The sequence below is a fragment of the Gorilla gorilla genome, chromosome 14 (assembly GCF_029281585.2).
Source record: "Gorilla gorilla gorilla isolate KB3781 chromosome 14, NHGRI_mGorGor1-v2.1_pri, whole genome shotgun sequence".
In the NCBI taxonomy this organism is placed as follows: domain Eukaryota; kingdom Metazoa; phylum Chordata; class Mammalia; order Primates; family Hominidae; genus Gorilla; species Gorilla gorilla.
The window spans coordinates 44,170,586-44,197,674 of record NC_073238.2 but is presented as its reverse complement, the minus strand read 5'-3'; the positions used below and the strand labels follow the sequence as shown (position 1 = coordinate 44,197,674).

The window sequence follows — 27,089 nt, the reverse complement described above, 5'->3', positions numbered from 1 at the left end:
GAGAAAGATATGCCAGGCAGAGGAAACAGTTCGTGCCCGGGGCGCAGCGGCGCATGCCTGTAGTCCAGCTACTTCGGAGGCTGAGGCCGGAGAATCGCTTGTGCCCAGGAATTCTGGGCTGTAGTGGCTGTGCCGATCGGATGTCTGTACTAAGTTTGGCATTAAGATGGTGACCTCGGCCGGGCGTGGTGGCTCACGCCTGTAATCCCAGCATTTTGAGATGCCGAGGCAGGTGGATCACTTGAGGTCAGGAGCTCCAGACCAGCCTGGCCAATATGGTGAAACCCCGTCTCTACTGAAAATAGAAAAGTTAGCCGGGCATGGTGGCACATGCCTGTGGTCCCACCTAGAATCGCTTGAACCGGGGAGGTGGAGGTTGCAGTGAGCTGAGATCGTGCCACTGCACTCCAGCCTGGGTGACAGAGCGAGACCCTGTCTCGAAAAAAAAAAAAAAGAAAAGAAACAAAACAGATGGTGACCTCCTGGGAGCAGGGAAACACCAAGTTGCCTAAGGAGGGGTGAACCGGCCCAGGTCAGAAATGGAAACAGCTCATACAAAGGCATGGTTCCCTTGAAAGAAGGTATCACATTCTTAGATTTGCAAAATGTTTGCTGTAACTGAAGCAGGCACTGAAGGGTGAAGAGAGGTAAAAAATTGAGTGGAGGGAAAGAAAAAGAAGGAGATATATAGAGACAGACCAAATACTGAGGGAGATAAACTAAGGTATTTGGAATGTGATTAAAAGATTTTTAAGTAAAGAGTCAATAAAACAGTGGTAAAGACCAATCAGGGCTTTTGAGTCAGTCAAACCTGGGTCCAAGTCCCAGTTCCACTACTTATAAGCCATGTGCCCTACTATCTAAACCTCAGTTTCTTCATCTGTAAAATGGGGATAATGATAAAACCCCACCTCACACATTTGTTGTGAAGAGTAATGTATACAAAGTTATTTGGCCCTGCGATGGGCACATAAAAACGTGCAAGTTCTTTTAGTTTGGAAGGTTATTATTGGGGATATCATGAAAACTTTCTATTTTAGAAAACACCTTCTGACATAGGTACACAGCAGGCATTGACAGGTGTACAGATTTCATGATGGGAAATCTTTTTAAAAACTTTATTGATTATAGCTGATGCATAATAACCCTTTTTTTTTTTTTTTTTGAGACAGAGTCTCGCTCTGTCACCCAAGCTGGAGTGCAGTGGTGCGATTTCAGCTCACTACAGCCTTGACCTCCTGGGCTCAAGCAATCTTCCTCCTTTAGCCTCCCCAGTGGCTAGAACTACCGGTGTGCACCACCATACCCAGCTAATTGTTAAATTTTTTTTTAAAAGATGGGGTCTCCATATGCTGCCCAGGCTGGTCTTGAATTCCTGGGTCCAAGTGGTCCTCCTGCCTTGGTCTTCCAAAGTGTTGGGATTACTGGTGTGAGCCACTGTGCCCAGCCAAACTGTACATTTTTAGTATACTATTTGTAAAACATTTCTAAAAAACATTAGCGACTAAGGTAGAAAGCCAACTTAAAATATATATGTATAATAAAAATGACCTATTATCACCATTTCAGAATAAAGTATTTTATCACCAAAGAGGCGGGAAGAACGTTCTCTCCAAACAAAGGGTGAATGTTTATTTAAATTGAAAAAAGAAATTACTTTTTGAAAAACTCACTGCATTCTTCAACATTTTCCCCCAGATTAATAAAAATTTGATCCTGGATTGGTGTTTGGGAGGCTCTAATATTCAGACTTTATTAGAGGGTGTGAACCTGGATGTAGGGAGGCACCATGGATGGCAATTGGTCCCAGAAAGAACTTGTGAATGAATGAACTAAATAAGATTTTCCAAATGGGTATGGAAATGTGGGTGATCAACTCAAGAAATATTAAGAAGGTAGAATGAGTACGACTTGGATGTTGGGGATGTGTGATGGGAAAAACTCCAGGATGGACGACGGGAAGAAGCTGGTACCACACAGCAAGGGATGAGGCTTAGTAAGTAGACATGTGGTGCTTTCATTTGCAATGTGCTGACTTGGGAGCTCCAGCAGGACATCCTAGTGGAGGGGTCTCATGGGAAGTTGGGATTTTTGAGTCTGGAGCAGTTGATGCCTGAGATGCAAAAGTGGACGTCTTCAGCTTCAGGGAGGCAGTGGAGGCCACTGCTGTGGAGGCTGCTCAGAGTGAGAAGAGGGAAGGGAAGGAGGGAGATAGAGGGAAGGGGAGGGAAGAGGGGAGGGGAAAGAGACCAAAATGAACACTCCAGGGAACGTCAACATTTGAGGGTCTGATGTAGAATGGAAATTCGTGAAGGAGATGGAAAGAGAGCAAAGAGAGAGTCACAAAACCTGGAAAGGGTGTTATTGTAGAAGACTATGTTCCATTTTTGAAAAGATAATATCAGCGAGCATTTCCAGAATGCCTTCTATCAGGGACTGTGCTAAGTGCTTTACAAACTATTTCCTCTGGCTCTCCTAACAACCCTATGAAGTAGCTACCATTCTTAACCATTTCTACAGTTGAGATACTCACATTTTACCCAAATGAAGTCAGCAACGCCCACAATGCTAGTGAGTGGTAGAGCTGGAATCCTGTCCCATGCGGTTTGAGTCCAGAGCTCATCCAAGGGCGAGGGAGTGGTCTCTCTTGTCAAGGAATCAGAGTGTTGGTCAACAATGACAAGGCCTGAAATGTATCTGTGGTATTTGACTGTTAGAAATCCTAGCTTGAGGGTCTGAGTGAGGTGTGAGGGAAGGCGAAAAAGAGGAATGCCACATGGAAGCGGATAGAGCCACCGTATGTGGTCTTGATATATGTGCACCGTATAACTCCGGGGGTGCCATTGACATCAATCACAGTATGAGCCACTCCTGGAGTTATGTTGTGTACAGTCTGCATAGCCCTTTGCAGCAGCCCTGCCTGAGGGTTACATGGAGTACCGAGGAGGCGCTCCCACATACTTTGAAGAAGTGTGGTGTTAAGAGAAAGAACAAGAGAGGGTAGGAGTTAGAGCAAGAGCACTGAGAAATGAGAAGGCCCTGTTTTTCAAGATGGGAGAGGCTTGAGCCTATTTCCACTCTGAAGAGAAGAAGCTTGGTTTGCCTGGGGTAGCCCCAACTTACCTGTTGTTGCTAGGAATGATTAATAGTACCATTTTCCCGTGAATATTTCCTGATTTGGACAATATATTATATGGCCCCCATAGGTAGGAGAACCCTGGGAGCAGGAGACAGAAGATGTAAGAGATGGAAGGATTGTTTGTCAGAATAAGATTCTGGAGACAGAGGGAGTGGCTGTGGGGCAGGTAGAGGGTTTTAGAAGGGAGGGGGATAGGGCTTCCCTGAAGCAGGAGGGTGATGAGGTCAGAGTAAGTGTGGACAGCAATGGGTAAGGGAATGGATACAAATGTGTGAAATTTTTTACTTGATCCCTTTTCTTTGTGAAGTAAGTGGCCCTAAAGTTACAGTTTGGGGTTCAAATTCCCAGGCCCAATTTGCTTTACTCTGTTAGTCATGAGGCCAACCTTTTCATAAATGTGACTCCATTGGTCTCTATATGAAAAGGTGGACAATGTAGATAGATCTGTGCTGAGCGTCGACAAATAACTGAAAACACATGCTCTAAGAGAAGTTGGTTCAGTAGTGTTTCCATTACATATGAAGAGCAGTATCCCGTTTCATTATGATAATTCTAATAATAGCATATGATGTGCTAGAAAGTGTTCTAAGTTTTAAATTTATATGTTTTGATGTAAGATTCTAAATGTATCCACTCTTCTACTTTTAATTTTATTATTCCTTTTAAAAACTTTATTTATTTATTTATTTATTTAAAAACATTTTTTAGAATCAGTCTTGCCCAGGCTGGAGTTCAGTGGCACGATCACAGCTCACTACAACCTCAAACTCCTGGGCTCAAGCGATCCTCCCACCTCAGCCTCCCAAGTAGCTGGGACTACAGTTGTGCACCATGCCCAGCTAATTTTTAAAATTTTTGTAAAGATAGGCTTTCACTATGTTGCCCGGGCTGGTCTCAAGCTCCTGGGCTCAAGAGAACTTCCTGCCTCAGCCTCCCATAATGTTGGGATTACAGGCATGAGCCACTGCAGCCACTGCACCCAGGCCCCTCTTTTTTTAAATACATGAGAAACTTATTCAAGCTTCCATAGCTAGTAAATGGCAGACCAAGGATGTGAATCCAGGGCCCACACTCAACTAATATGTCTAAATCATGTCTGAATCCTCTAAATTAATATTAATTAATTTAATTAATCATGTTAAATTAATCATGTCTGAATCCTCTAAAAAAGATGAGCCAGTAATCTGATATGAAGGCTCCTGGCATGCTAGACCAGATGCCAAGCAGAACAGGGTCATCATTTCTTTATGTTGTTGCTACCCCTGTAAGAGAGTTAGGCCCCTGGCTCTTCCATGAAGTCTCTCATGAGCATGCTGGAGGAGGTGCATGCTAACTAGATTGTTCAGTTTAGGAAACACAGTCATGAAATTCAACCACGTTGCCCAATAAGGCCTGACTCAGGAACTGAGTGAGCAATGACAGAGGCCACTCTCTGGCTGCAGCCATTCTCCAACTGTGGTGACCACTCTGTTAATGTGGAAGGCTTCAAGAGCAAATGTGAGGCTTGCAAGAAACCTCTCCTTGATTCTTTATTTTGTCCTATCAAATATTAATATAATATAATACATTTATTGATAAACCATGCCACTATCTTGTTTGGTGAATATAAAACAACACAATTTGAATGTGTGGAATAAACACTCAATCAAGTAATCAATAAAAACTGGTGTCAAAACCTTATGGCATGACTATGCTAGAGGTTATTGGGGTACAAGAGAAATGGGATTTACAGTTCATGACACAAGATTAATGTTAAGAGTACACTTGCCTACACTGAGGAAAATATAATTCTTATATAGGATTTTTTTAAAAATCGGGGGTCGGGTATGGTGGACTAGCTCAAAAGATTCTGGAGGCTGAGGGAGGAGGATCACTTGAGTCCAGGAGGTAGAGTTCAGCCTGAGCAAAATGGTGAGACCCTCAACTTTAAGAAAAAAAAAATTGATAGTTTTATTACTTTTGGCTGAAAAATTTTTTTGTTGGCTGGGCACGGTGGCTCACCCCTGTAATTCCAACACTTTGGGAGGCCAAGGCAGGTGGATCACTTGAGGTCAGGAGTTCGAGACCAGCCTGGTCAACATGGCAAGACCCCCCATCTCTACTAAGAATACAAAAATTAGCCAAGTGTGGTGGTGCGTGCCTGTAGTCCCAGCTACTCGGGAGGCTGAATCAGGAGAATCGCTTGAACCTGGGAGGTGGAAGTGGTGGTGAGCTGAGATCGCACCGCTGCAGTCCAGCCTTGGTGACAGAGCAAGACTCTGTCTCAAAAAAAAAAAAAAAATGTCGTTATTGAATAGCCCTATGATAATGGATTGATCTCTATGACAATGAAAACCAGTAATAATGATTATGTCTTATGATATCAATTTGATGATAAATTCTACATTTATTTGACATGATTTAACATAAAATTATATAATAATTCAAAATTACATAATGTTGCTAGAATTTGTTTTGTCTTTCTATTTCTTGGAACAACTTAGAGGAAACTCATTCTCATGTACACTTGAAAATTACAAAGAAATTGTGGCTGCTTCTCAAGAAGTTTCTGTTTCCTCATTTGTGGGAAGACAAAAAAGGGTGGAGATGATATCATCATGAAGCATCCTTCCAGCTCCAGCACTGGATGATTCAATGACCTCATAGCGTTGGTAAAGTGAGGTCAGGTCAGGAAGAAAGGCATTAAGGGGCATCAGCAAGATACAAAATTCGAGGATTCTTTTTCTAGTAGCCTGTGCATTCTTAGACTACCCCACTCACATTGTTGTTGGCAAAATAGTAAAAAACACGTTACCATTAAAAAATGTAACTCGTTTTTTCCAAAGGGGAACTTCTCCAACCTTAACATGAAAATCATTCCTCTTGCCATTGGCATATTCTTTTAGTCATGGGAGAGCCATTGAGTTAAGCCTTGGATATCATTTCTGTGGAAACCAGACACAGCTCTAGGTCTGAAGATAACATGAAGAAGGTAATCCTTGACTTTACAGAATCACAGACCTGGGAAGGGATTTTAAGACATCACATGTTCATCTCTGTAATGCACTTAGAAGATTTTTTTTGAGTGCTATTCACTAGGTTAAGCCCTGGGGATACAAAGATGACTAAAACCCAGCTCCAGCCCTTAAGGAGTGTACACATAGTCGGAGACACCAGGCATAAACTGATGGAAAGATGAATGATAGTGAAAGAGACAAATATCATTCTATTGCTGGTATAACTAGCAATTTAAAAAGAGAGAGAGAGAGACAAAGTCAAAGCTGCCAAACGGTAGCAAAACTGGGTGTTGCCTCTTTCTACATTCATGATGGACAGCCCAGGAGTGGTATTATGGCAGTAAATTGTCTGTGAATAAGAATACGATTTCTAAAATTTAACAGATTGGTGTTTGTACTCAAGTGATTCTAAAACCAAGGTTTTACTCCAGGGCCAAGGCAATGAGTCTAGTGTCCTCCAGCAACCTCTCAAATGAGTGCTTTTTTAGGGGGAACAGTTGGAGAACGAGTAAGGGCTGCCGGTGTTGGTCCCCACCCCAGAGGGGAGAAACACCTGGGCTGCAATGAGGGCTTCCTGGGCCAAGTTGCACACAAGTCCCAAACCTAACTAACTGTGCCTGCTGCCCTGTTTCTGCTTGCTCAGCATCCACCCTTCAAAAATGTTTGTTTCCTATGCATAGAAAAAGGCCTGTAATCCTAGCACTTTGGGAGGCTGAGGTGGGCGGATCACTGGAGGTCGGGAGTTCGAGACCAGCCTGACCAACATGGAGAAACCCCGTCTCTACTAAAAATACAAAATTAGCTGGGCGTGGTGGCGCTTACCTGTAATCCCAGCTACTCGGGAGGGTGTGGCAGGAGAATCGCTTGAACCCGGGAGGGGGAGGTTGCAGTGAGCCGAGAACACACCATTGCACTCCAGCCTGGGCAACAAGAGTGAAACTCTGTCTCAAAAAAAAAAAAAAATCTGAATCTGATAAAAATCATCAAAATATAAAACGAACAACCACAAAGTACATTTTTTAACCTAAAAAATCAGCATGCATAGGCAGAAATGTTTCCAAATTTTATAAATATGAGGGATTTCCTATCTGGTTGGAATGTGTGTTTGTGTGTGGGTGTGGGAGGGTGTGAAGGGGGGGCTGTGAGGGTGTTGCTGAGGCTGTGTTTGTATAGCAAACACTCATTTTTACTTGGATTGTATCTTTACTTAGAGTATAGTAGAGTTAGTTGACTTTGGAAAATACCAATGTCAGGCCCAGCCCTGGAGAGTCAATGATATTGAGAGGCTAAGACCTCCCTGCAGTCGCCACTGTGCACTGCCACTGCGTCAAGGTTATGCATGTATATTACATACAGGCTGATACAGCTGTAGAGACACGTAAGGGCTGGAGGTGGTAGTGGGAAAGCTGGATTCTCATGTACAGGTAGCATTCTAAGCAGGTAAAACCCTTTTGGAAAGTAATTTCACTATGCAATTCAAGCACTAAGGGAATGCTCAGAGACGTTGTGGCCAGTAATAGCAGTTTCTGAACTCTCACCTAAACAAGTAATTCAAAATGCAGATTTATAAGCACAAATAGTGAACAACTGCAAGCAATCTTATGCCTGCCAAATAGAAAATGATTACATATGTACCAATCAATATGCAATGTAAGAGTGTGTAGCTCTTAAAAATGAAAAAGAGCAATTGAAAGATGACATAGTCATTTGTAAAAATACACATTTTTATTTAAAAGAAAAAACCTTTGCTTTTAATATTTAAAAGAAAAACTTACGTATATCATAAATGTGTGATATCATGTACACACACACACATACACACAATCCTGGAAGGAAATATACCAAAACCCAAAAATAGATCCTGTAATTTCCAGAATTGCTATAATACCGATGTTACTCTTCATTTTAAAAACAGAAAGGGAAATACATTTTTACTGGGTTAAATATATATTATGTAGTAGAATGACGAAAAGTCCTCCTTGCTTTTATAGAATTTTGTTGGCAGGAGGTGGGTAGTGAAAAAAGCTTTGCACTGGGAGTCAACCTGGTAGCCCATGACACTGGTAGGTTTCCTGATCTGCAAAACAAGGAGATGGCATTTGATGATCTCTGAGACCCCTTAAGAGTTTTAAAATTATGTGAGTCCAAGAGGTCATACAACATGACAACTGAGCCAAAACATACAGACAAAAAGTATTGTTGGAGTTCACAGACCTTTTCTTTTTATCCTATTATATAAACAAATCTTATCACGACACTCTCCAGCTTAAAACCTTTTAATGGCTTCCTTTTGCTATGAGAGTAAATCCAAACTGCTCAGCCTAAGTTACAAAGCCTTTGGTGATTTACCTCTAGTTTCTCTCTCCCGACCTTCTCTGACCCCAGTCCTGCCTCGATTCCCAGAAGTAGCCATCTGAGCTTTAGCCACTTCCCTTCTCTGCCTCACTCTGCCCTGAGTCTAGGTCCATATGTTTTCTTCCTGATTACCCTGCCTGTTCACTTGGCTTTCACCTGGTTAAACTCCACACGCCTCAAGGCTGAGTTAGTTTGCTTTATTTCCTCTGTGCTTTCAAAGTGCCTAGTGCATATTCCTGTGGTAGCATTTAGCAACTCACCATATGGCATTTTAATTTTCACCTTACTTGTCTGTGTTTCCTACTGGACTCTGAGCAAAGTGGGAAGCATCTTGAGACGGACACTAGGGCTGCATCAGGGAAAGGTCAATCTCTTAGTTATTAGGTTGGTGCATGAATACAATGGCGTGGGGAGTGGGAGGAGAGAGCAGTGTGCTATGATTGTTCCTCAGACCACTCACGACTGTGGCCATGGGTCACCTTTATAAATCACATTACCTTCAGGTGAGCACTCTCATAAGAGAAACTAACTGGGAAAAGGAGGGGAGCTGGGGAGAAGGAATCTGGCATATGCAGTGTTTCTCCACTGCACATTAGAATTGCTTTAGAGATTTGGAACATACCAGTGTCAGGCCCCACCCTGGACAGTCTGATTTGGTTGGTCTGGAGGAGGGCTCAGGTATATGCTTTTTTAAATGACTCCCAGCGATTCTTTTTTTTTTAATATTTTAATTTGACAAATCATGATGTATACATTCATGGGGTACGCTGTGATGCTTTGATATGTCTATGCAACCCGGAATGATTACATCAAGCTGATGAGCGTTAACTATCACTTCCTTTACATAACCTTCCTCATCATTTTTTGTGGTGAGACATCTGAAACTTACTCAATGATTTTGAGACATACACCTACATTATTGTTGACTATAGTCCTTCTGCTATGCAACAGTTCTCAAAACTTACTCCTCCTGTCTAACTGGAATTTTGTACCCTTTGATTGACAACTCGCCATTCCTCCCCACTCCCACTCCCTCAGCTTCTGGTAACCATCATCCTTAAGATATGGAATCAGCCTAAGTGTCTATGAACAGATGAATGGATAAAGAAAATGTGGTATATAAACACAATGGAATACTGTTCAACCTTAAAAAGGAAGAAATCCTGTCATTTGCAATAGTATGGATGAAACCGGAGGCCATTATGTTAAGTGAAATAAGCCAGGCACCGAAAGATAAATACCGCATGATTTCACTTATATGTGGAATTCCAGTGATTCTTATAGGAAGCAAGTTGAGAATCTCTGTTTAGGAAAGTGTGGGGTTAAAGAGCTGGAGCTATCTGCCATATGTGTATGGGAGTAAAAAGAGGTCACCCAGCCTGTCCTATCTATTCCTTTGCTTTACACGATTGAATTTTATTCTTTATATTGTAAACTGCTTCAGAGGACAATTCTCAAATCTAAACACACATTCATTCTGCTCCAGCAAGAGTAAAGACTAAGGGAGGAAAATCTATTACAAAACCATTCAGTAAATTATCTCTAGTTTCAGAGGAAAGCCCTTGGCCACTTGTGGTAGGGAATCAACATTTCTTTTTTTCTTTTTTTCTTGAGACGGAGTTTTGCTCTTGTTGCCCGGGCTGGAGTCCAGTGGCGCGATCTCGGCTCACTGCAACCTCTGCCTCCCAGGTTCAAGTGATTCTCCTGCCTCAGCCTCCTGAGTAGCTGGGATTACAGGCGTCTGCCACCACTCCCAGCTAATTTTTTTTGTATTTTTAGTAGAGACAGGGTTTCACTGTGTTGGCCAGGCTGGTCTCAAACTCCTGATCTCAGGTGATCTACCCGCCTTGGCCTCCCAAAGGGCTGGGATTACAGGCATGAGCCGCTGCACATGGCAGAATCAACATTTCTTGAGACCCCTTCTATGTTAGAGGGTTTCACATAGTTTTCTCATGGGAAGTACAGAATAATTTTACTAAGTCTTTGAAGTGACTCTTACATTGGCTAGAATCAAATAAAAGACTTAAAGCAGAATCTTAGGCATGGGTAGAGTTGTGATTGCCCTCGCACTGGGCCCCTGCCCCTGGGCCATGACCAGAACACATAGAGTTCCAGCTGCCCTTTGATAGGAAACTCCACACTGTGTCTGGGGGTCTGGGTACCTGCAGATCAGGCCAGCCTTGAGCAAAACTGAATGGAGATGGCAAAGTCTGTCTCTGCTTCTTATGGCATTTTCCTACTCTCTGATCCTTTGTAAATGACAGAGCATGGCATCACGAGATAATCAACTAAAGAACCACATGATAAAAGTTTACTGGTTTCACAGAAAGTAATTCTTCCATTTAGTTATTTTAACTTCATGAGGTTCCTTGAGAAGATCCTTCAGGAATGATCTTAAGATGGGAGCCATTTTAGACACTTACATGGTAGATGGGGGAGATATATTTGTTAACAAATGTATGAGATATAGTTTACATATTATAAAATCCACTCATTTCTCAATAGCTCTATGGTAGAAACAATTCACGTGTCTATCCATGGATAAATGAATACATAAAATGTGGTATATACATACAATGGAAAATTAATCAGCCATACAAGGGAAGGAAATCCTGACATGTTATAACATGGATAAATCTTGAAGACATTTTTCTAAGTGAAATAAGCTAGCCACAAAAAGACAAATACCATATGATTCTATTCATATGAAGTAGTCAGAGTAGTAAAAAAACATAGAAACAGAAAGTAGAATGGTGTTTGGGAGAGACAGAAAGGGGAGTTGGTGCTTAATGAGTTCAGGGAGCAAGATGAAAAGAATTCTGTGAAGGGATGGTGGTGGTGGTTGCACAGTGTGAACGTACTTAATGCCACTGAACCGAAAATGTAAAAAAGACTAAGATGTTAAATTTTATGTTATGTGTATTTTGCTACATTTTAACAAATAAAAAATTACTCATTTAAAGTGTACAATACAGTGGTTTCCTGTGTATTTACAGAGTTCTACAACCATCGCCTTGCCAAAATCTAACTTTAGGTTGTCATCATTCCACCTTCCCTGTTCCCCCAAAATCCCTCCTACCCATAAGTAGTCACTTAGGGAAGATATTTTTAACAGGCCATGGGTGTCATGCCCTATTTTTCCAGGACTTGACACTCATAGACTCTTAGAAGGGACCTTAGAGATTTAGTTCAAGCTTCTCAGATGAAGAAATTGAAACTCAGAGAGGCAAAAGGTCACATAACTAATTCGTGGCAGAGCCAGGTCTTTTGAGTTCCTATGAAGTTATTTTTCCCATTACAGAAATGCTGTGTCATTCACTTTCTTCCAACTGATGCTGACAATAGATTCCTGGTGTCAACAAGATGCTACCTTTTCCTGCTTGGGACAGCTGAACTCCTTTCTACAGCCTCCCACCTCACCCGCCGGAGCTGGGAAGCAAAGAGAAAAGAAAGAGTGGAAAAATCTGCAACTGTGTCCAATAATGTTACCTCATGCCTTAACAATGTTAGGGATGAGTTATAATGAGTTTTATTGAGAATAATGTCTCAGCCCCTCTTAGAAGAGTAATTGGAAACACAGCGACTTTTGAAAGACATTGCCTTTTGTAAAGGTGGCAGTGGTAACCTGCAGCAAACAGCAACTCTTGCCTTTCTACTTACAGTGGCACTTAGGCCCGGCAGTGCCATGGCCAGGCAGTGCCATGGCCAGGGAGGTCATTAGATAAAAGTTGGAGTCAAGGGTGTGGTGGAGGCACTAACTCTGTGAGTTACAGCTTTCAAAATGTGCTCCAATATTCCTTCTGAGCTCATTGGTCAGTTGAAGTATTTTCACCTGCCCTTATTTCCTGGGGGGCTGGTGTAGGGGTAGGGGGACTCCGTGGTTGCTAAACATGGCAAATGAACAACCAAATAACAAAGGCCATGGAAAACCATGTAACTATGGACTTGGAAATATCTAGACAAAGTCCTGAAGCCTAATCACAGTGAAATTTGGGCCTCTCTTCTCTTCTGGCCTTTGGTTTTTTGGAGAATTTGATCTATCTTCCTCAGGGTGATATAGGCCCTTAGGAGTGTTTGGAATTTCTCCACCCAGGCTACTCAAGAGGCAGGTACTCTAAATGTCCTGTGGGTTTCCATCTGATGAGAAACCCAACTGGAGAGATTGCTGTGGGGAATCACGTAGGCTTCTAGACAATGAGCTCCCTGAGGACAGTGACTGGATTCTTCCCCTTTTCAACAGCCCTATAGACAAGGATGTAATAACCCCCATTGCCAACCCAAGACCTTGGCATTTCTGCCACATGATGCTGCTGTTCGCTACCGTGACTCATTTTTAAACTCCTAGTGCCTAGCAGAGTGCCTGGCACATTTGTTTGCTGAATGAGAGAATGAGTAGTGACATTTCATATCAAATGATGCATTATTATTTACAAAGTGATTTATTTCCCATGCATGAACTCATCCTCATAACTACCCCTACTTTACCCCGGAAGGTAGGCAAGACCATTTTACAGATGAGGTCACACAGCTGTAGGTTGGAGAGGTGGCTTTCAGACTCTAAATTCGTTGGCATTTATATATAGGCATCATATTGAGACTGCCCTTTCTAAAGTGCTCTGTCAAAGGACTAAGAGAGATATAAATAGGGAGTCAGATGTTGACCTCAGATTTAGGAACAAAATGCAGAAATCACAAACGTCCATCTGAATGGTGTCTCAACAATGGCATTATTTTCTCCTATTTGCTAATCACTGCAAGGCATATAGGTTTTCAATTACATTATGAGTTACATAGAATAGAATTTAGGGTCCAGATGGGTAAACTGGTGAATCCCCATGTAGTTTGTAGTAGCTATTTCCTGATACAGATTTGATATAATAACACTGTTGTATGTAATACAGTTTTGGTAATTTCAGTTGATTGTAGCTTTATTGCCCTGGGTCTTCAAGGAAACACATGTTCAAATATTCTCACTGCTTAATGAGATCCTTGTTCCTGTTGAACTTATGTGACCTTACTGGAAATCAATGATTGCTTTTGTTCTTCAAAATGTAATGTTGAGGAGACCTAGATGAAATCACTCTACAAAATGCATTGAGATTGCAGGATGTGGAGAAAGTGCTGTAATTAAAATGAATGATTCTGCTTGGAGGTACAGCATATTTTAGCTCTGTGTGCATATCGTGCATAAGGGAATTTCGCTATGCAGAATTATTTTCTCCCAACAATTCTCATGATCACAGCACTCCCGGTAGCAGGTATCACTTAACTCCTGAGCAGCAGCTTCTCCAAAGCAAGGGAAAGGGAGCTTTCCTTTCCTCGCAACTGTTGCTATGGGGGGCGTGGCTTCGGAGCTGGGTGAGGACGCGTTCGGCGGCTCCCTCCCCCCCCCCACCCTCGTAGACTACACTTCCCGTGATGCTCGAGGGAATGGTCTCCGTGGTGACGCACTTGGTGTCCGCGGAGGGAGGACGAGGACGGGGGCGGCGGCTGCTGCGAGGGGGGGCCCGTGCTCTCCCCGTTTCCCTTAGTCGCACTCAGGCAGCCGCCGCCGCTGTCGCCGCCGCCGCTGCCGCCATGTTGGTTTGAGAGGCGATGACAGGAGGCGGCCGCGGCGTGTGGGACTGAAAAGTGAAGGAGGAGGAGGAGAAACAAAGCTCTGAGAGGAAACCATTCCCGGGCTGAGGAGAAGGAGGACCCGGCCTCTTCCGGGGACCAGCCGAAGTCGGCGTCGCCCGGAGCTCGCGAGGCCGGGGAGGGGAGGGGAAGGGAAGGCGGAGACCGGGGAGGCGGCGGCGGGGAAGGCGGAGGCAGAAGAGGAGCGGCGAGGAGCCGGAGACGATGCGCCTCGATCCCAGCTGCTGTCCGGAGGCGCCCGCGGCTTGAGCCCAGAGGGGCTGTGGAGTGTCCCGGCCGGCCCCGAGCACCCCCGCGCTGTCGGTCCCCCGCTCCGGTCTTTCGCTTTGGCTTCCAACTAGTTAAATGCCCTTGAGCGCGGGTTTCCGCGGCCCGGCTCTTCGCCCCTGCGGCGCGAGTTGAGCCTTTTCCCCGCGCCGTCTGCGCGGGCGCTCCGAGAGCGGCTCTGCAGGGTCCGCGGCCAGCGTCCGGCCACCGCTCGGCCGCCACTCAAGGCTCACGCGTCGATGTGTAGCTACATAGTTATCTGTGTACATCCACGCTGGGGCATTTTTCTCCTGCTTAATGAGGACTTGACTCGGGAGCAAGTGTGAATCATTGCTGGGGCTGGGAAAGGAGGAAGGCGCATTTAACCCCCTCCCACCCCTCTCCATGTCCGTGTGTCACTCGGCTCGGTCCACCTGGCGCGGCCGGTCCTGGGGCTGCTGCTGCTGCTGACGACGACGACGACGACGGGGGCTGCCTCTGCTGTCCCGGGAGTTTCCTTCTGCTCCGGCCACACAGCTCCTGGGGATTGTTCCTCTTCGAACCAGAACCTCGGCTTGACCGGCACTTTGGCTCCAAAATAACTTTATTTTTGGGGGAGAAAGCACATCACGAACCAGTCAAAATCGTGGTTTATTTCTGTAACGTGAAGACTTCTGCTCTTTTTTCTTTGTTTGTTTGTTTTTTTCGTAAACATCTGGGTGTATATCAAACGGCAAGATGTCCAGTAATGTCCCGGCGGATATGGTAAGTGACGGATAAGTTATGACACTGATTTAATTGTGGTTTCCAATCTTATTTAATCGGAAAGACGGCAGGCGTGGGGCGAATATTTGCTGGGGACTGTCGAAAAGCCACTGTGCTGAGCGATTTGGAGAAGTTGGAGCTTCTGGTTTCCCCCTTTTAGGAAGTACTGCTTTTAATATGAGTTCTCTCATTTGGTCGTGTTTTCTAAAGCATTGAAGATAGTGGAGAAGTAGGGAAATGTATCATGGTAGCTTGAGGGGACAAAACATCTCCCTCTTCGCTAGAAGCCTCCGAACACTAGTATTTTAACGTTTCTGAAAACGTCAGTGACAGTGGGCAGAGCTGAGGATGGGTGTCCCTACGAGAGAATAGGTAGGGAAACGGGAATCTTGCTTTGTGACACAGACGAGATCGTCATTGCAGTAGGGACGAACTTGATATTTTTCAAGAACAAGGATGCACATCTCTTCAAGAAAAAATATGTTAGAATTTGCTGTGAGCTTTTTGAAATGTCTGAATACGGATGGCAACAGAAATATAAAGATATTTTGGGATTTTCAGAAACGTAGGCTGACCCTGTATTGGTACTTACAATGAATATTCCAGGGCTTTTTAATGCCAGATATTTATTAATAGTAGATTCCATATTAGACATAAAGCTAAGGAAACATAGTATTGAGCCTCGATCACTGAGTGTTGAGAACTTGAAACAAAAAGTACTGTTGTTTATTGACGCCTTTCTTTTTGTTTTGTTTATAAAGGGTAAGGTGGTGAGTCGGTTGACTAACAGTAACCGTGTAACCTTGGCTTGTGTGAGTGTGAAGTTACATTTTGCAGTCCTAAGGACAAACATAATGCATTTAATTAACAGGAAGAGGAATAATCCTGTTTATGAAAGAATTGAAGTTAACGTAGTTGTGCTCACATATGTTAACATTTGAGTGTTTGTGTATTCAGTGGAAACAAATTGAACTTTGCTGATGATTAAATTTTATTTTGTTTTTTAATTTTAATTTAATTTTTATTTTTTGAGACGGAGTTTTGCTCTTGTTGCCCAGGCTGGAGTGCAATGGCGCGATCTCGGCTCACTGCATCCTCTGCCTCCTGGGTTCAGGCGATTCTCCTGCCTCAGCCTCCCAAGTAACTGGGATTACAGGCGCCCACCACCACACCCGGCTAATTTTTTTTTTTTTTTTTTTTTTGTGGAGACAGGGTTTCACCATGTTGGCCAGGCTGGTCTCAAACTCCTGACCTCAGATGATCCACCCATCTTGGCCTCCCAAAGTGCTGGGATTACAGGCGTGAGCCACTGCGCCCAGCCTGCTGATGATTAAATTTTAAAACGCCAGATGTTTCTAGAGGAGCAAACCTCATATACAGGTTTTATAACAAAAATTAAATGATTCTAAATGGCTTATTTTGACCTTGGTTTAAAGGAATTTTGCTCTTGTTTAATTTCCCATTTAATGCAAAGGAAACACAGTGTTCTGTCTCTGGGGGTGGCCACATAACAGCTTTACACTCTCCTTCCTGAGTCCTAAAACTCGTGCGTTGTCCTTTTAGTTTTCGCTTCTCTTCTGGTGTGCACACATGAAGTAGCCTCCTGCCTGGTTAAGTACAGCTGGACAAGCTTTCCTCCATACCACTCTTGAAGTTGCCGGGAGCGGTCTCTAGACAGAGCTGGGAAATGCTATTTCCCTTGTTTGATGAGTGATCTGTGGGTTCATCGCCTCGAGCAAAGATTTGCTCTCTCGAAAGCCTCCATTTTATATCATCAAGCACAGTGCAAAATAGGTTAACCTTAAGTACCGTCTATTCTCTCACAGACGTTGGAATGAAATAGATGTGTTATTAAAACAGTGCCACTACTTCCTTTAGGTCCAGTGAAGAAAAGCTGGAATGTGCGTAGCATCAGTCACAGATTGAGATGATTTGGGAAATACTGTTTCCAAGTCAGAGAGAGGGTTTGGAGGCTGATGTTAGGATCAGAGGACTGGGAAGTAGGAGCAGGGTTTTATTAATATCTGCAGTTTATCTGTTTGAGACTGGATGTTAAGGCCTTGATGATTCTGTGGTGCTTTGAGATCCTTTGATTAAAGGTGATATGCAAGGGCAAAGCAATATTATGTAATAAACATATAATGCCCTGATGATGCTATTTCAGAGTGGGTACTAAGGTACAGCACAGGTTTGATTGTTCTGAGTATTTTTTTATGTCTTGTTTTCTACTGTTCAACTGGTTAGAGGTTAAGATTTTCTCTTTGTGAAAGTCTTTTAAACGTTCATTTATTACTTAACTTTGCATTTTTGCTTAAGAAGTCTATCATTTGCTATGTGCCTAGAATTCTCAACTTTTTGAAATATAACATGACAAATACTGGTTAGAAGTTGTCGATTAAATGCTTCATGATTATTAAACTCTTAATACCATGAATTGACAATTGATTTTAGTTTACATTCATGACAACAATTTACCGCTCCAAACCTTGAAGAGCTCCTCTCACCACTCCCACAGCAAAGCTAATGACATATATCCCTTGCAGCATAACTCTAAATTGATCAGGATATGTACTGTTAAATACATTTTTGCTAGATGCAGTAAAATGTTAAGCTTTCTCCTAGTTGACAGTATGTGCTGTCAACTGTGCTGAAACAAATGTTACACTTTTTTACTTTTTGGTGGTGGTGTCATTTCTATTGAAGTCAATCTTTTATATGTTAATGGTGCTTGTCAGTTGTATAGGAAAATCCTGTTGGGGAGATGGGATGGAGTGGTGAAGTTAACAAGCCCTATCATGTTTCCAATAGAGATAATTTATTCTCGAGCTACAATAATTGCTAAATCAATTGATGTTTTTGGTAAAGTCTTTTTATGGCCATGATTATGACTCACTTTAAAATAGATTTTTTAGCTTTGGTTTTTGTTTTGTAGGTAGAACTCCCATTTAAAATTTATTTTCGAACATCCAGTAAATTTTTGTGTTTAGCATAAGGAGTCTCATTTTTAATAATCCAAATGTCAATTTTTTGGATGAGGGAGTGGCACCCCTAGTGAATGGATTTGCTGTACCCTTTAAAACATAATTTGTAGTTGGTACTTTTACTACATTCTGCAATATATATGTCCCATAAATATTACAAGTGTATTTACTTGAAATGTTGGTTTTTCTTTGCTAAGAGTGATTGAGTTTGAACTAGATTTAATAACATCTTAGTGTAGTAACTTATTTGTGAAAAAATCTGAAAATATCTGAACAGAATATCATTATAATATATTGTATTTAAATGATGTATTTATTTATTTATGTTGCAGCCAAGATCATAGTTCATGATGCGGCAATATTCATTGTTTATAGTTGCAGTGTGACTTATGTTAATCACTGTAGGTTTTTTGCAAGAAAATATTTACTGCCTGTGTTGGTAATAAGGCCTAAGACTGGGCAAGCAATGGTAATTTTGTTTTCTGGATTGGTAAAGTTATCAAGAAATACATTCTTGTTTTTATAAGAGTATTGTATACAACATTTAGGCTACTATTGAGAGCTTTGGACTAAAATTATACTTTATAATATCTATTACATTGAAAACTTTAAGAGAGAAATTGACAGTGTGAGAATAATGGCAAAGCAATTTTGTGATTCAAAACATTTTAGTTGATAAAACAGTCAAAGAAAAGCCCCGTATCTTTAACAACTGTAATGTAAAAATTGTAGCAGGTAACAACAATTTGTAATAGGAGTTGAATGAGATAATGACAATTCAAGTTTTTTCCAGTATATTTTATGTGCTTAATGAATATTTTTATTGTAATTTTTGTTATATCACTTCCATTCATGTAAGAATTATTGGAGCCCTCTTGTGGACAGCAAATTACTAAAATACATTTCCTTTCAAAGTGAACTTTTATCACTTTTCCAAGTTAAAGTAAAATGACATATGTTGAATATACCAGGAGAAAATGCCATGAAAGGAAAAGGTCCAGAAAATAGAAAAGTATACTGAGATTTAATGCCCAAGGACTTTTTCCTCTTTACTTACAGCTCCTTTTTTTCTTTCTCTTCCTGATGATTCTTATTTCAGGTTTAAGTTGGAGGGTTTTATAAAGCCAAAGGGTAGATGAGTACTGTTTACATATATGTGTGACTTGAATAGCTTAATAAATAATATATTAAGAATTGAATGTTTCTCTGAATTTTTACTTGAATGTCTCATATTTGGTATTTTGAATTGGACATTTTTATTAAGAAAACAGATGACATTGTTTCCCACAGCTTTGAATTCCTTCTTTCTAGCTCTGAATCCTACCCCAGCTTGTGTCTAAAATGGTCTTTAGTACAGTGATCTTTCCTTCTTGTAAACCATTTTTCTTTGGTGCTTTTGACATTCCTCTTACACAGGTATCAAATTTCTATGGATATAGTATCACTTTTATTTCACCTCTGATATTTTTTAGACATTCAGAAATTGTTGAGTGACTTTCTTGACTCACAAACTATTACTGTCTTCGTTACTTACGGAAAAAATAAATATTGTTCCGTAGTAATAGTGGTGTTAAATATGAAGTCTATAATGTCTGCTTCTGTTATCACTTGGAATATGAAAAATATATATTTATAGTATTAAAACTTGAAGTTATTTTAAATTAGTGGATAAAATACTGATGGTGCTAATAGTTTTCACAATATAGAACATTAAATATGTTTTAGGAGACTGAAGCATATACTTAGTAAATGTGCTCTTTGATTTTCTAAGTCATCTTATTCTGGGAGGGAAAAATGAAGAGTGACTGTAGAATTCATGGTAACCTGGAAACCTTGGGTAATAAGTCATTCCGAACCAGTAAATTTTCTGAATACTTGGAGGTTGAGTGTTAAGATAGCCCAATCTAACAATGTTGGATTACCATTGCATTTGCTTAAATGAAATATACTATGCATAATTTAACTTATTTTTGATGACTTAGAGCTATGATTTGAATAATATTGCTTGCATTCAATCAGTGTTTATTGGGTACCTGTCTGTGTAATATGGTAGTAGTATTAACAGGCATAAGCTACAACTATAATACCCTCGGCACCTAATATAGATTGTGAAGCTTTATGCCCCTTCACTAGATCAGTAATTTACAAAATGAGGTGAAGCAAGTCAATTTTTGAGAAGTAAATATGAGAACTTCTGTTTGTTTATTTTGTCCCCCAAAAGGGAAAAGAATTGAGCTTTTCTATTCATACTATGTGAATTGGCTGTGAGGTTCTCCTAGGTCCCACCTGCATTCAGGTGGTCACTGAGAGTGTGGTTTGCTGAGGGAAGATGTGTGAATTCTAGAATGTAGATGCCAGCAACAGCACCATGAGTTTCTCAGAGTTTTTCCAGTTTTTCTGTTATATAGTCCCTTTAAAAATACTTTTTAAAAGAAGAATCTATGATACTTCTTATTGAGATGGGGAACAGAGGTTTGCTGTCAAAGCATTTAAGAGTTGTAGAACTCAAAGATTAATCACACATTTTTATTACAAAAGATGAGTATTCTATATGCTGTTCTTATCCATGATGACAAGAGGCTACCAAAAATAAAAATCTAGCGGATGTGTTTGGGAAAACAATCCCTAAGTTGTCACTTCAAGGCAAAATCGACATTTTAAACAGTAAGCGAGAAAGTACCTGCTTTTCAAAAGAAACAAATGTTATGGAGAACATTTTGAAAGCATGTTGAAGTATTTCCAATCTGTTGAAAATCTTCCTTACAATGAATTTTAGTTGACTTTGGACCATTTATTGGAAAGCCAAACATTTTAATTTGTAAACATTCTTATTGCAGTCAGGAAAAAGAAAATTTTAATAACATTGACATCAGGTAGCTGACTTTGAATAAAAATGTTTGCGTATTTGGTGATAGAATGAAAAAGTAATATGATTTAGTAAGTTAGTAAGTGACATGTTCTTCTATATAGATCTCATCTTTGTAAGATAAGTTTTTCAGGTATGACTTATGACAGCTCTTAAAACCAAGTGCAAAATACATTGAACTTCACAAAAGAAGAAACTAAGATTTAAAAAAATAGAGATATATTTAATAATAATGCTCACCTAATATGTTAATAGTAATAGCATTTTTAGTGATTGAAAGATTAAAACAAGTTAATATTTAAAATAGTTGATAGTTAACATAGTAAAGTAAAAACAAAATTTTAATCTTTTAATTTCTGTTTCTAGTACATGTTTTATACTATGTGTATGTTTATAAATGAAAACACATATACTATAGGTATGTGCCTCAAGTATTTTATATTTGGGATCTTCAATCAAAAAAATGTAGGAGCCACTGCACTAGATGACTAAAGATTTCTGAGCATTTTAACTTCTTGTGTTTGATAGTTAGAAGTTTTCTGTCTCCTGCCTTGTTGAGCAGCTGTTTTTTCCTGTGATCAGTGTGCCTACTTATTCCTAACCATTTACAGTTGCTGGTTTTAATTATTATGGGTGTGGAAAGCATATTTCCAAAGTTTATTAAAAATAATATGTGTTTAAAATGAGCAAATGGTGTCTGAGTAGGATTTTAGGAGTTACCTCACAGTAAAGTGCGTATCTTTTGTTTCATGGACTTGATCATATCTGTTTTGGTTGCTTAGAATTCTCTTTTTAGGGGGGCTAATTTTCTGGCTGTTAGTTATGTTTTGCAGAGATGCAGTTTCTTGATAGTGAAGAACTGCTTAGGTGATAAAAAAAATTACACATTACTTTGAGCTCGTAGAGGAGAGAGAACTAATATTTGTTGTGTACTTTCTAGTACCAGGCAGATGCTTGGCATTTTACATTATAGCATTTAATTTAATCCTTACAGTCACCCTGGATAAATATGGTTGGTATATAGATAAAGAAACTCTTAATACCCACCAGGTGAAGACCACCAGGAATGCATCTGTGGTGAAACAAGTTAGGTTGACTGTTTTGCAGCTAGGAAGAGCATATGCCAGATCCTGCCAAGTGTCAGTAAAAGAGAATGGGAGGGCTGGGCACGGTGGCTCACGCCTGTAATCCCAACATTTTGGGAGGCCGAGGTGGGTGGATCACTTGAGGTCAGGAGTTCGAGACCACCCTGACCAACATGGTGAAACCCCCATCTCTACTAAAAATACAAAAATTAGCTGGGCATTGTGGCAGGCGTCTGTAATCGCAGCTACTCCGGAGGCTGAGGCAGGAGAATCACTTGAACCCAGGAGGTGGAGGTTGCAGTGAGCAGAGGTTGCAGTGAGCTGAGATTGCGCCACTGCACTCCAGCCTGGGCGACAGAGTAAGACTCTGTCTCTAAAATAAAAAATAAAAAAGAAAGAGAATGGGAGGAGTTTTCAGTAGGGTTTGGGCTGTGCTGGAAGCAGGGACTCCTGAACTGAATGCTGTCATACATCAAGTGGAGGTGGGTTAGTAATTGGGTCTTTCAGCAGTCTTTGTTTAGGAGACAGGATAAATGAAGGGGATTTGGAAAGTCATTGGTGAGAAAACATAATCACTTACAGAATGGGAGATTGTTGGTCATTTTGGAGCTGCAGTGTGGCCATAGGAAAAACTTTTTACCTGTTGGTCTTCTATCTTTCAGATATCACAGTCTGATTATCAACCGAGCTCATTTTTACTTTCTCACAGCCTAGGTTCAGAGAGGGTAAGGAACTTGTTTGAGATCACATAGCGAGGAAGAAGTTGAACTAGAATAGGAATTTGGGTCTGGTGACAATAGTGATAAACATCTACACCCCTCCCCACAACGGTAACTGAGCAAACATTACTGAATCCCTCAGGCACATTATCCTAAGAATGCCTTAGATTCCTTCCCAATACGTTGCTCCAGGGAGTCCCTACTGATTGGTCTGAGCTAGCATGGTAGAAACCTACTTCATATATCTTTGTAATAAACTATGTAACATCTGGATTGGAATGATTTTAATTAAGGTTGGTTGTCTTACTAATTGGTAAAATTAAAGGGAGTTTCCTTTAAACTTGTTGGAACTTTGAGTCTTCTTATGTATATATTTGTTACACAGTGGATTTTTCTTAAAAAGTACTACTTTGAATGCTTTATATATGTAACAAATAGATTGACTTGTAAAGGATTTAGTGATTTCGGGGCATTTTGTTTTTGTCTCCATACTTTTAACTGCATATATATATGTAGAGAGAGAGAGAGAGAGAGATTCTCTATTGGTTGGTCAAATCTAGTAGCATTTTTGGTCTTAAGTAAGTATATATTTGGGTAATTTTCTGACTGGATTTTGAGAAGAAAATGTTCTTTCTGCTGAAGAAAATTGTTGAAGTTTGACATTAACATTTTTGTTTATGTACTTAAGATGGCAATTTATTGTGTCTAGACAAAATGTTCTTATGATATATGTTTTTCTTTACTTTCATATAAAATTAGTGTTTTTCTTTGCCTTAGAAATAGTCTTGCTTTTGTATCCTGCTATTCTCATTGTCATGTTAAATCAAGTTTAGCCTAAAGCTGCCTCCTTACATATTTAAAGCTCAGCCTATATTATGAACATCTATCTATGCAAATAACTATAGAACCGTATTATAATTTTGAACCGATTATGATAAATGTATATAAATTATTTAGCTAATTCCATATTCATGAGCATTTAGAAGCTATTACAAACAATGACATAATGGATATTCTTAAACATATCTCTGTGCCTTGTCTGATTATTCCCTTAGGACAAAACTCTTAGTAATGTAGTTGCTCTGTCAAAAAATATGTGTTAATTTTGGGATGGGTGGGAAAGAGAAGGATATATATTTCCTAATTTTAAAGCATCCTTGAATTTCTGGATAAACCTAGCTTTTAATTATACATTACTCAAATGGTATATGCTAGATAATACTTCATTTAGATGTTTTTTGTTCATGAAAAAAATTGGCTAGCAATTTTAATTTCTTGTAAAGTATTTGACAGATTTAGGTATCAAGGTTATGCTGACCTCATAAAATGAGTTGGGAAATGCTTTTTAATTCTCTGGAAGAATTTGTGAAGATTGATTTTATTCCATCCACAAATGTTTGAAAGAATTCACTGGTGAAGCCCTCTGGAGTTTTCTTGTGAAGATTATTGATTGTATTTCGTCAGTACATAAAAAGCTATTCATATTTTCTATTTCTTTGTCAATTTTGACAAGTTTTGCTTTTCAAGAGATTTGTCCATTTTGTCTGAATTTTCCAGTTCAGCTTAAGGTTTGTGTGTGTGTGTGTGTGTGTACCCTTTTATAATTGTTTTGGTATTTGTAGTATCTATGATCTCTCCTTTTCAAAATCTGCTTATTGTAATTTGGGTCTCTTTGTACTCAGTCTTTTCAGAGTCCATTTTCAGATTAAATGTTGTTTTTAACTTTTTACTGATTTCTGCCTTTACCTTTATTTCTTCTACTTAAAAAAAATGATAATTTTCTGTACTTTTAAAAGTTTTTTGAGATGAGTACTTAAGTCATTAATTGTCAGCTTATTTATTTATTTTTTAAAATCTTCCTTTTTTTTTTTTTTTCCCGAGACGGAGTCTCGCTCTGTCGCCCAGGCTAGAATGCAGTGGCTCCATCTCTGCTCACTGCAAGCTCCGCCTCCCGGGTTCACGCCATTCTCCTGCCTCAGCCTCCCGAGTAACTGGGACTACAGGCACCCGCCACCACGCCCAGCTAATTTTTTGTATTTTTAGTAGAGACGGGGTCTCACCGTGTTAGCCAGGGTGGTCTCAATCTCCTGACCTCGTGATCCGCCCGCCTCGGCCTCCCAAAGTGCTGGGATTACAGGTGTGAGCCACTGTGCCCGGCCTATTTTTTAAAATCTTTTTAAGAGATGGGGGTCTCACTGTGTTGGCCAAGCTGGTTTCTGAACTCCTGCGTTCAACTGCTCCTTCCTCCTCAGCCTCCCAAGTAGCTGAGAATACAGATGTGCAGACCACTGTGCCTGGCTCCTTTGTGGGGTTTTTTTGGAATATTTTTGGAATTTAAAAAATGTATATGAAATTCCCTCTAAATGCAACTTAGATGGATCTTACAAGTTTGTTGTATATTATTTTTATTATCATTCAATAAAGCATATTTTAAAACTTCCCTTGTGCTCTCAGCATTTGGGGATTTTCTAGCTATATTTTTGTTATTGATTTCTAGTTTGGTGTCTGTTGTGGTCTGGAATCATTCTGTGATTTCACTTGTGGGTAATTTGTTGACACTTGCTTTATGGTCAGTTTTAGAAAATTGACAGTGTGCCATATATAGCAATTAAGTTTATTAATCATGTTCAATCTATTGTATCACACTTGACTTTTTTTGTCTTTTTTAAATCACTCAATTGAGAAACTTGTGTTAACATTGCCAAATATGTGAGGATTTGTCTGTATGTTTTTAATTCTCTCAAATTGTGCCTCATATTTGGAGGCTAAGTTATTAGCTACAAATAAATTTATGATTGTTCTGTCTTCCTGTCTAGTAACATTTTTTGCTTTAAAGTTTTTTTCCAGAGGGGATGTTAATATAGCATTCTTCTTTTTTCTATCCATTTCCTTTAAATCTCTCTTCATCCTTATATGTAAGATGAATCTCTTTAAGCATCATATAGTTGGGTTTTTGCTTTTTTACTAAGTTTGATAATCTCTGTTTTACCTTTAATGTAATTACTGTACCACATTATTTGGGTTTGAATTTACAATTTTGCAATTTGTATTTTACTTCCATCATCAAGTCCTTTATAACTTTCCCTTCCATTTCTTGTTTTCTTTTGGATTAATCAAATAGTTTCCCATATACCTTTCTCTCAACTTCTCTCTTATAAATTCTTTTACTATCTTTACTGGTTAGCATAGAGATTACAATGTACATCTTTAACTTTTTTGTCAGTCATAAATTTTTGCCTTTGCCACTTCAGGGTAATGGAATGACCTTTTAATTTAATTCCATTTACCCCTCTTCCAGTCTTTGCTTTGTTTTCAACCCCAAAGATGTCATTATTATTATTGTTAAAGTAATTATAACAGTGGTAATAAGAGTAATGTTGTTGTTAAAATAATCATTGCTCATTTCACTTTGTCCTCAAATTTACCTTTCTGGAGGTCTTCATTTCTTTCTTTTTGGTTGTATGTGCATCTGGGTAATTATCCTTTTATCCAAGGAACTTTTAGTGCAGGTCTTCTGGTAATGAATTCCCTGTTTTGGTTTGCCTGAAAATGTGTTCATTTTACCTTCACTTTTAAAGGGTCCCTACTTTATGCACCTTCAAGATGTTATTTTATCATCACCTGGCTGCCACCGTTTATGTTAACTCAGGCTTTTGATTTTATTGTTATTCCTTTGAAGTTAATGTGTTTTCCTTTGGCTGTTTTAAAGATTATATCTTGTCTTTGGTTTTCACCAATTTTACTATTGATGTGCTCTTGTGTAGCTTTTTTTTTTTTTGTAATCTACATAAAGTTTGTAGAGTATCTTGAGGTCCTGAGTCAATCTTTGGCTTACTATCTTTTGTCATTTGGGAATTAGCTAAAATTATTATTATTATTATTATTGAGACAGAGTCTTGCTGGTGTGCAGTGGCGCGATTTCAGTTCCCTGCAACCTCCGCCTCCTGGGTTCAAGTGATTCTAGTGCCTCAGCCTCCCTAGTAGCTGGGATTACAGGTGCATATCACCACGCCTGGCTAATTTTTGTATTTTTCGTAGAGACGGGGTTTTGCCATATTGGCCAGGCTGGTCTCAAACTCCTGGCCTCAAGTGATCCACCTGCCTCAGCCTCCCAAAGTGTTGGGATTACAAGCATGATTACAAAGTGTTGGGATTATAGGCACCTGGCCTGGGAATTAGCTAATATTCTTTAAGTATTATTTCTATTCAATTGTCTTCTTTCCTTATGGGACTACAATTACGTGTATGTTAGGTCATGTCACTGTTTCCATTCTTTTTTCCCCTTCTCGTAAGCCTAGAG

General features: G+C 40.0%; 1 protein-coding gene across 1 annotated transcript in view; it reads left to right on the top strand.

Moving 5' to 3' along the window:
• The first annotated feature begins 14,001 nt into the window (after positions 1 to 14,001).
• Positions 14,002 to 27,089, top strand: part of UBL3 (ubiquitin like 3) — an 86,078-nt gene continuing 72,990 nt past the window's right edge. Inside the window, exon 1 of the mRNA XM_004054323.5 lies at positions 14,002 to 15,138. Within this exon, the coding sequence (XP_004054371.1) occupies positions 15,112 to 15,138 (27 nt within the window). The 5' untranslated portion in view covers positions 14,002 to 15,111. The remainder of the gene's footprint in view (positions 15,139 to 27,089) is intronic.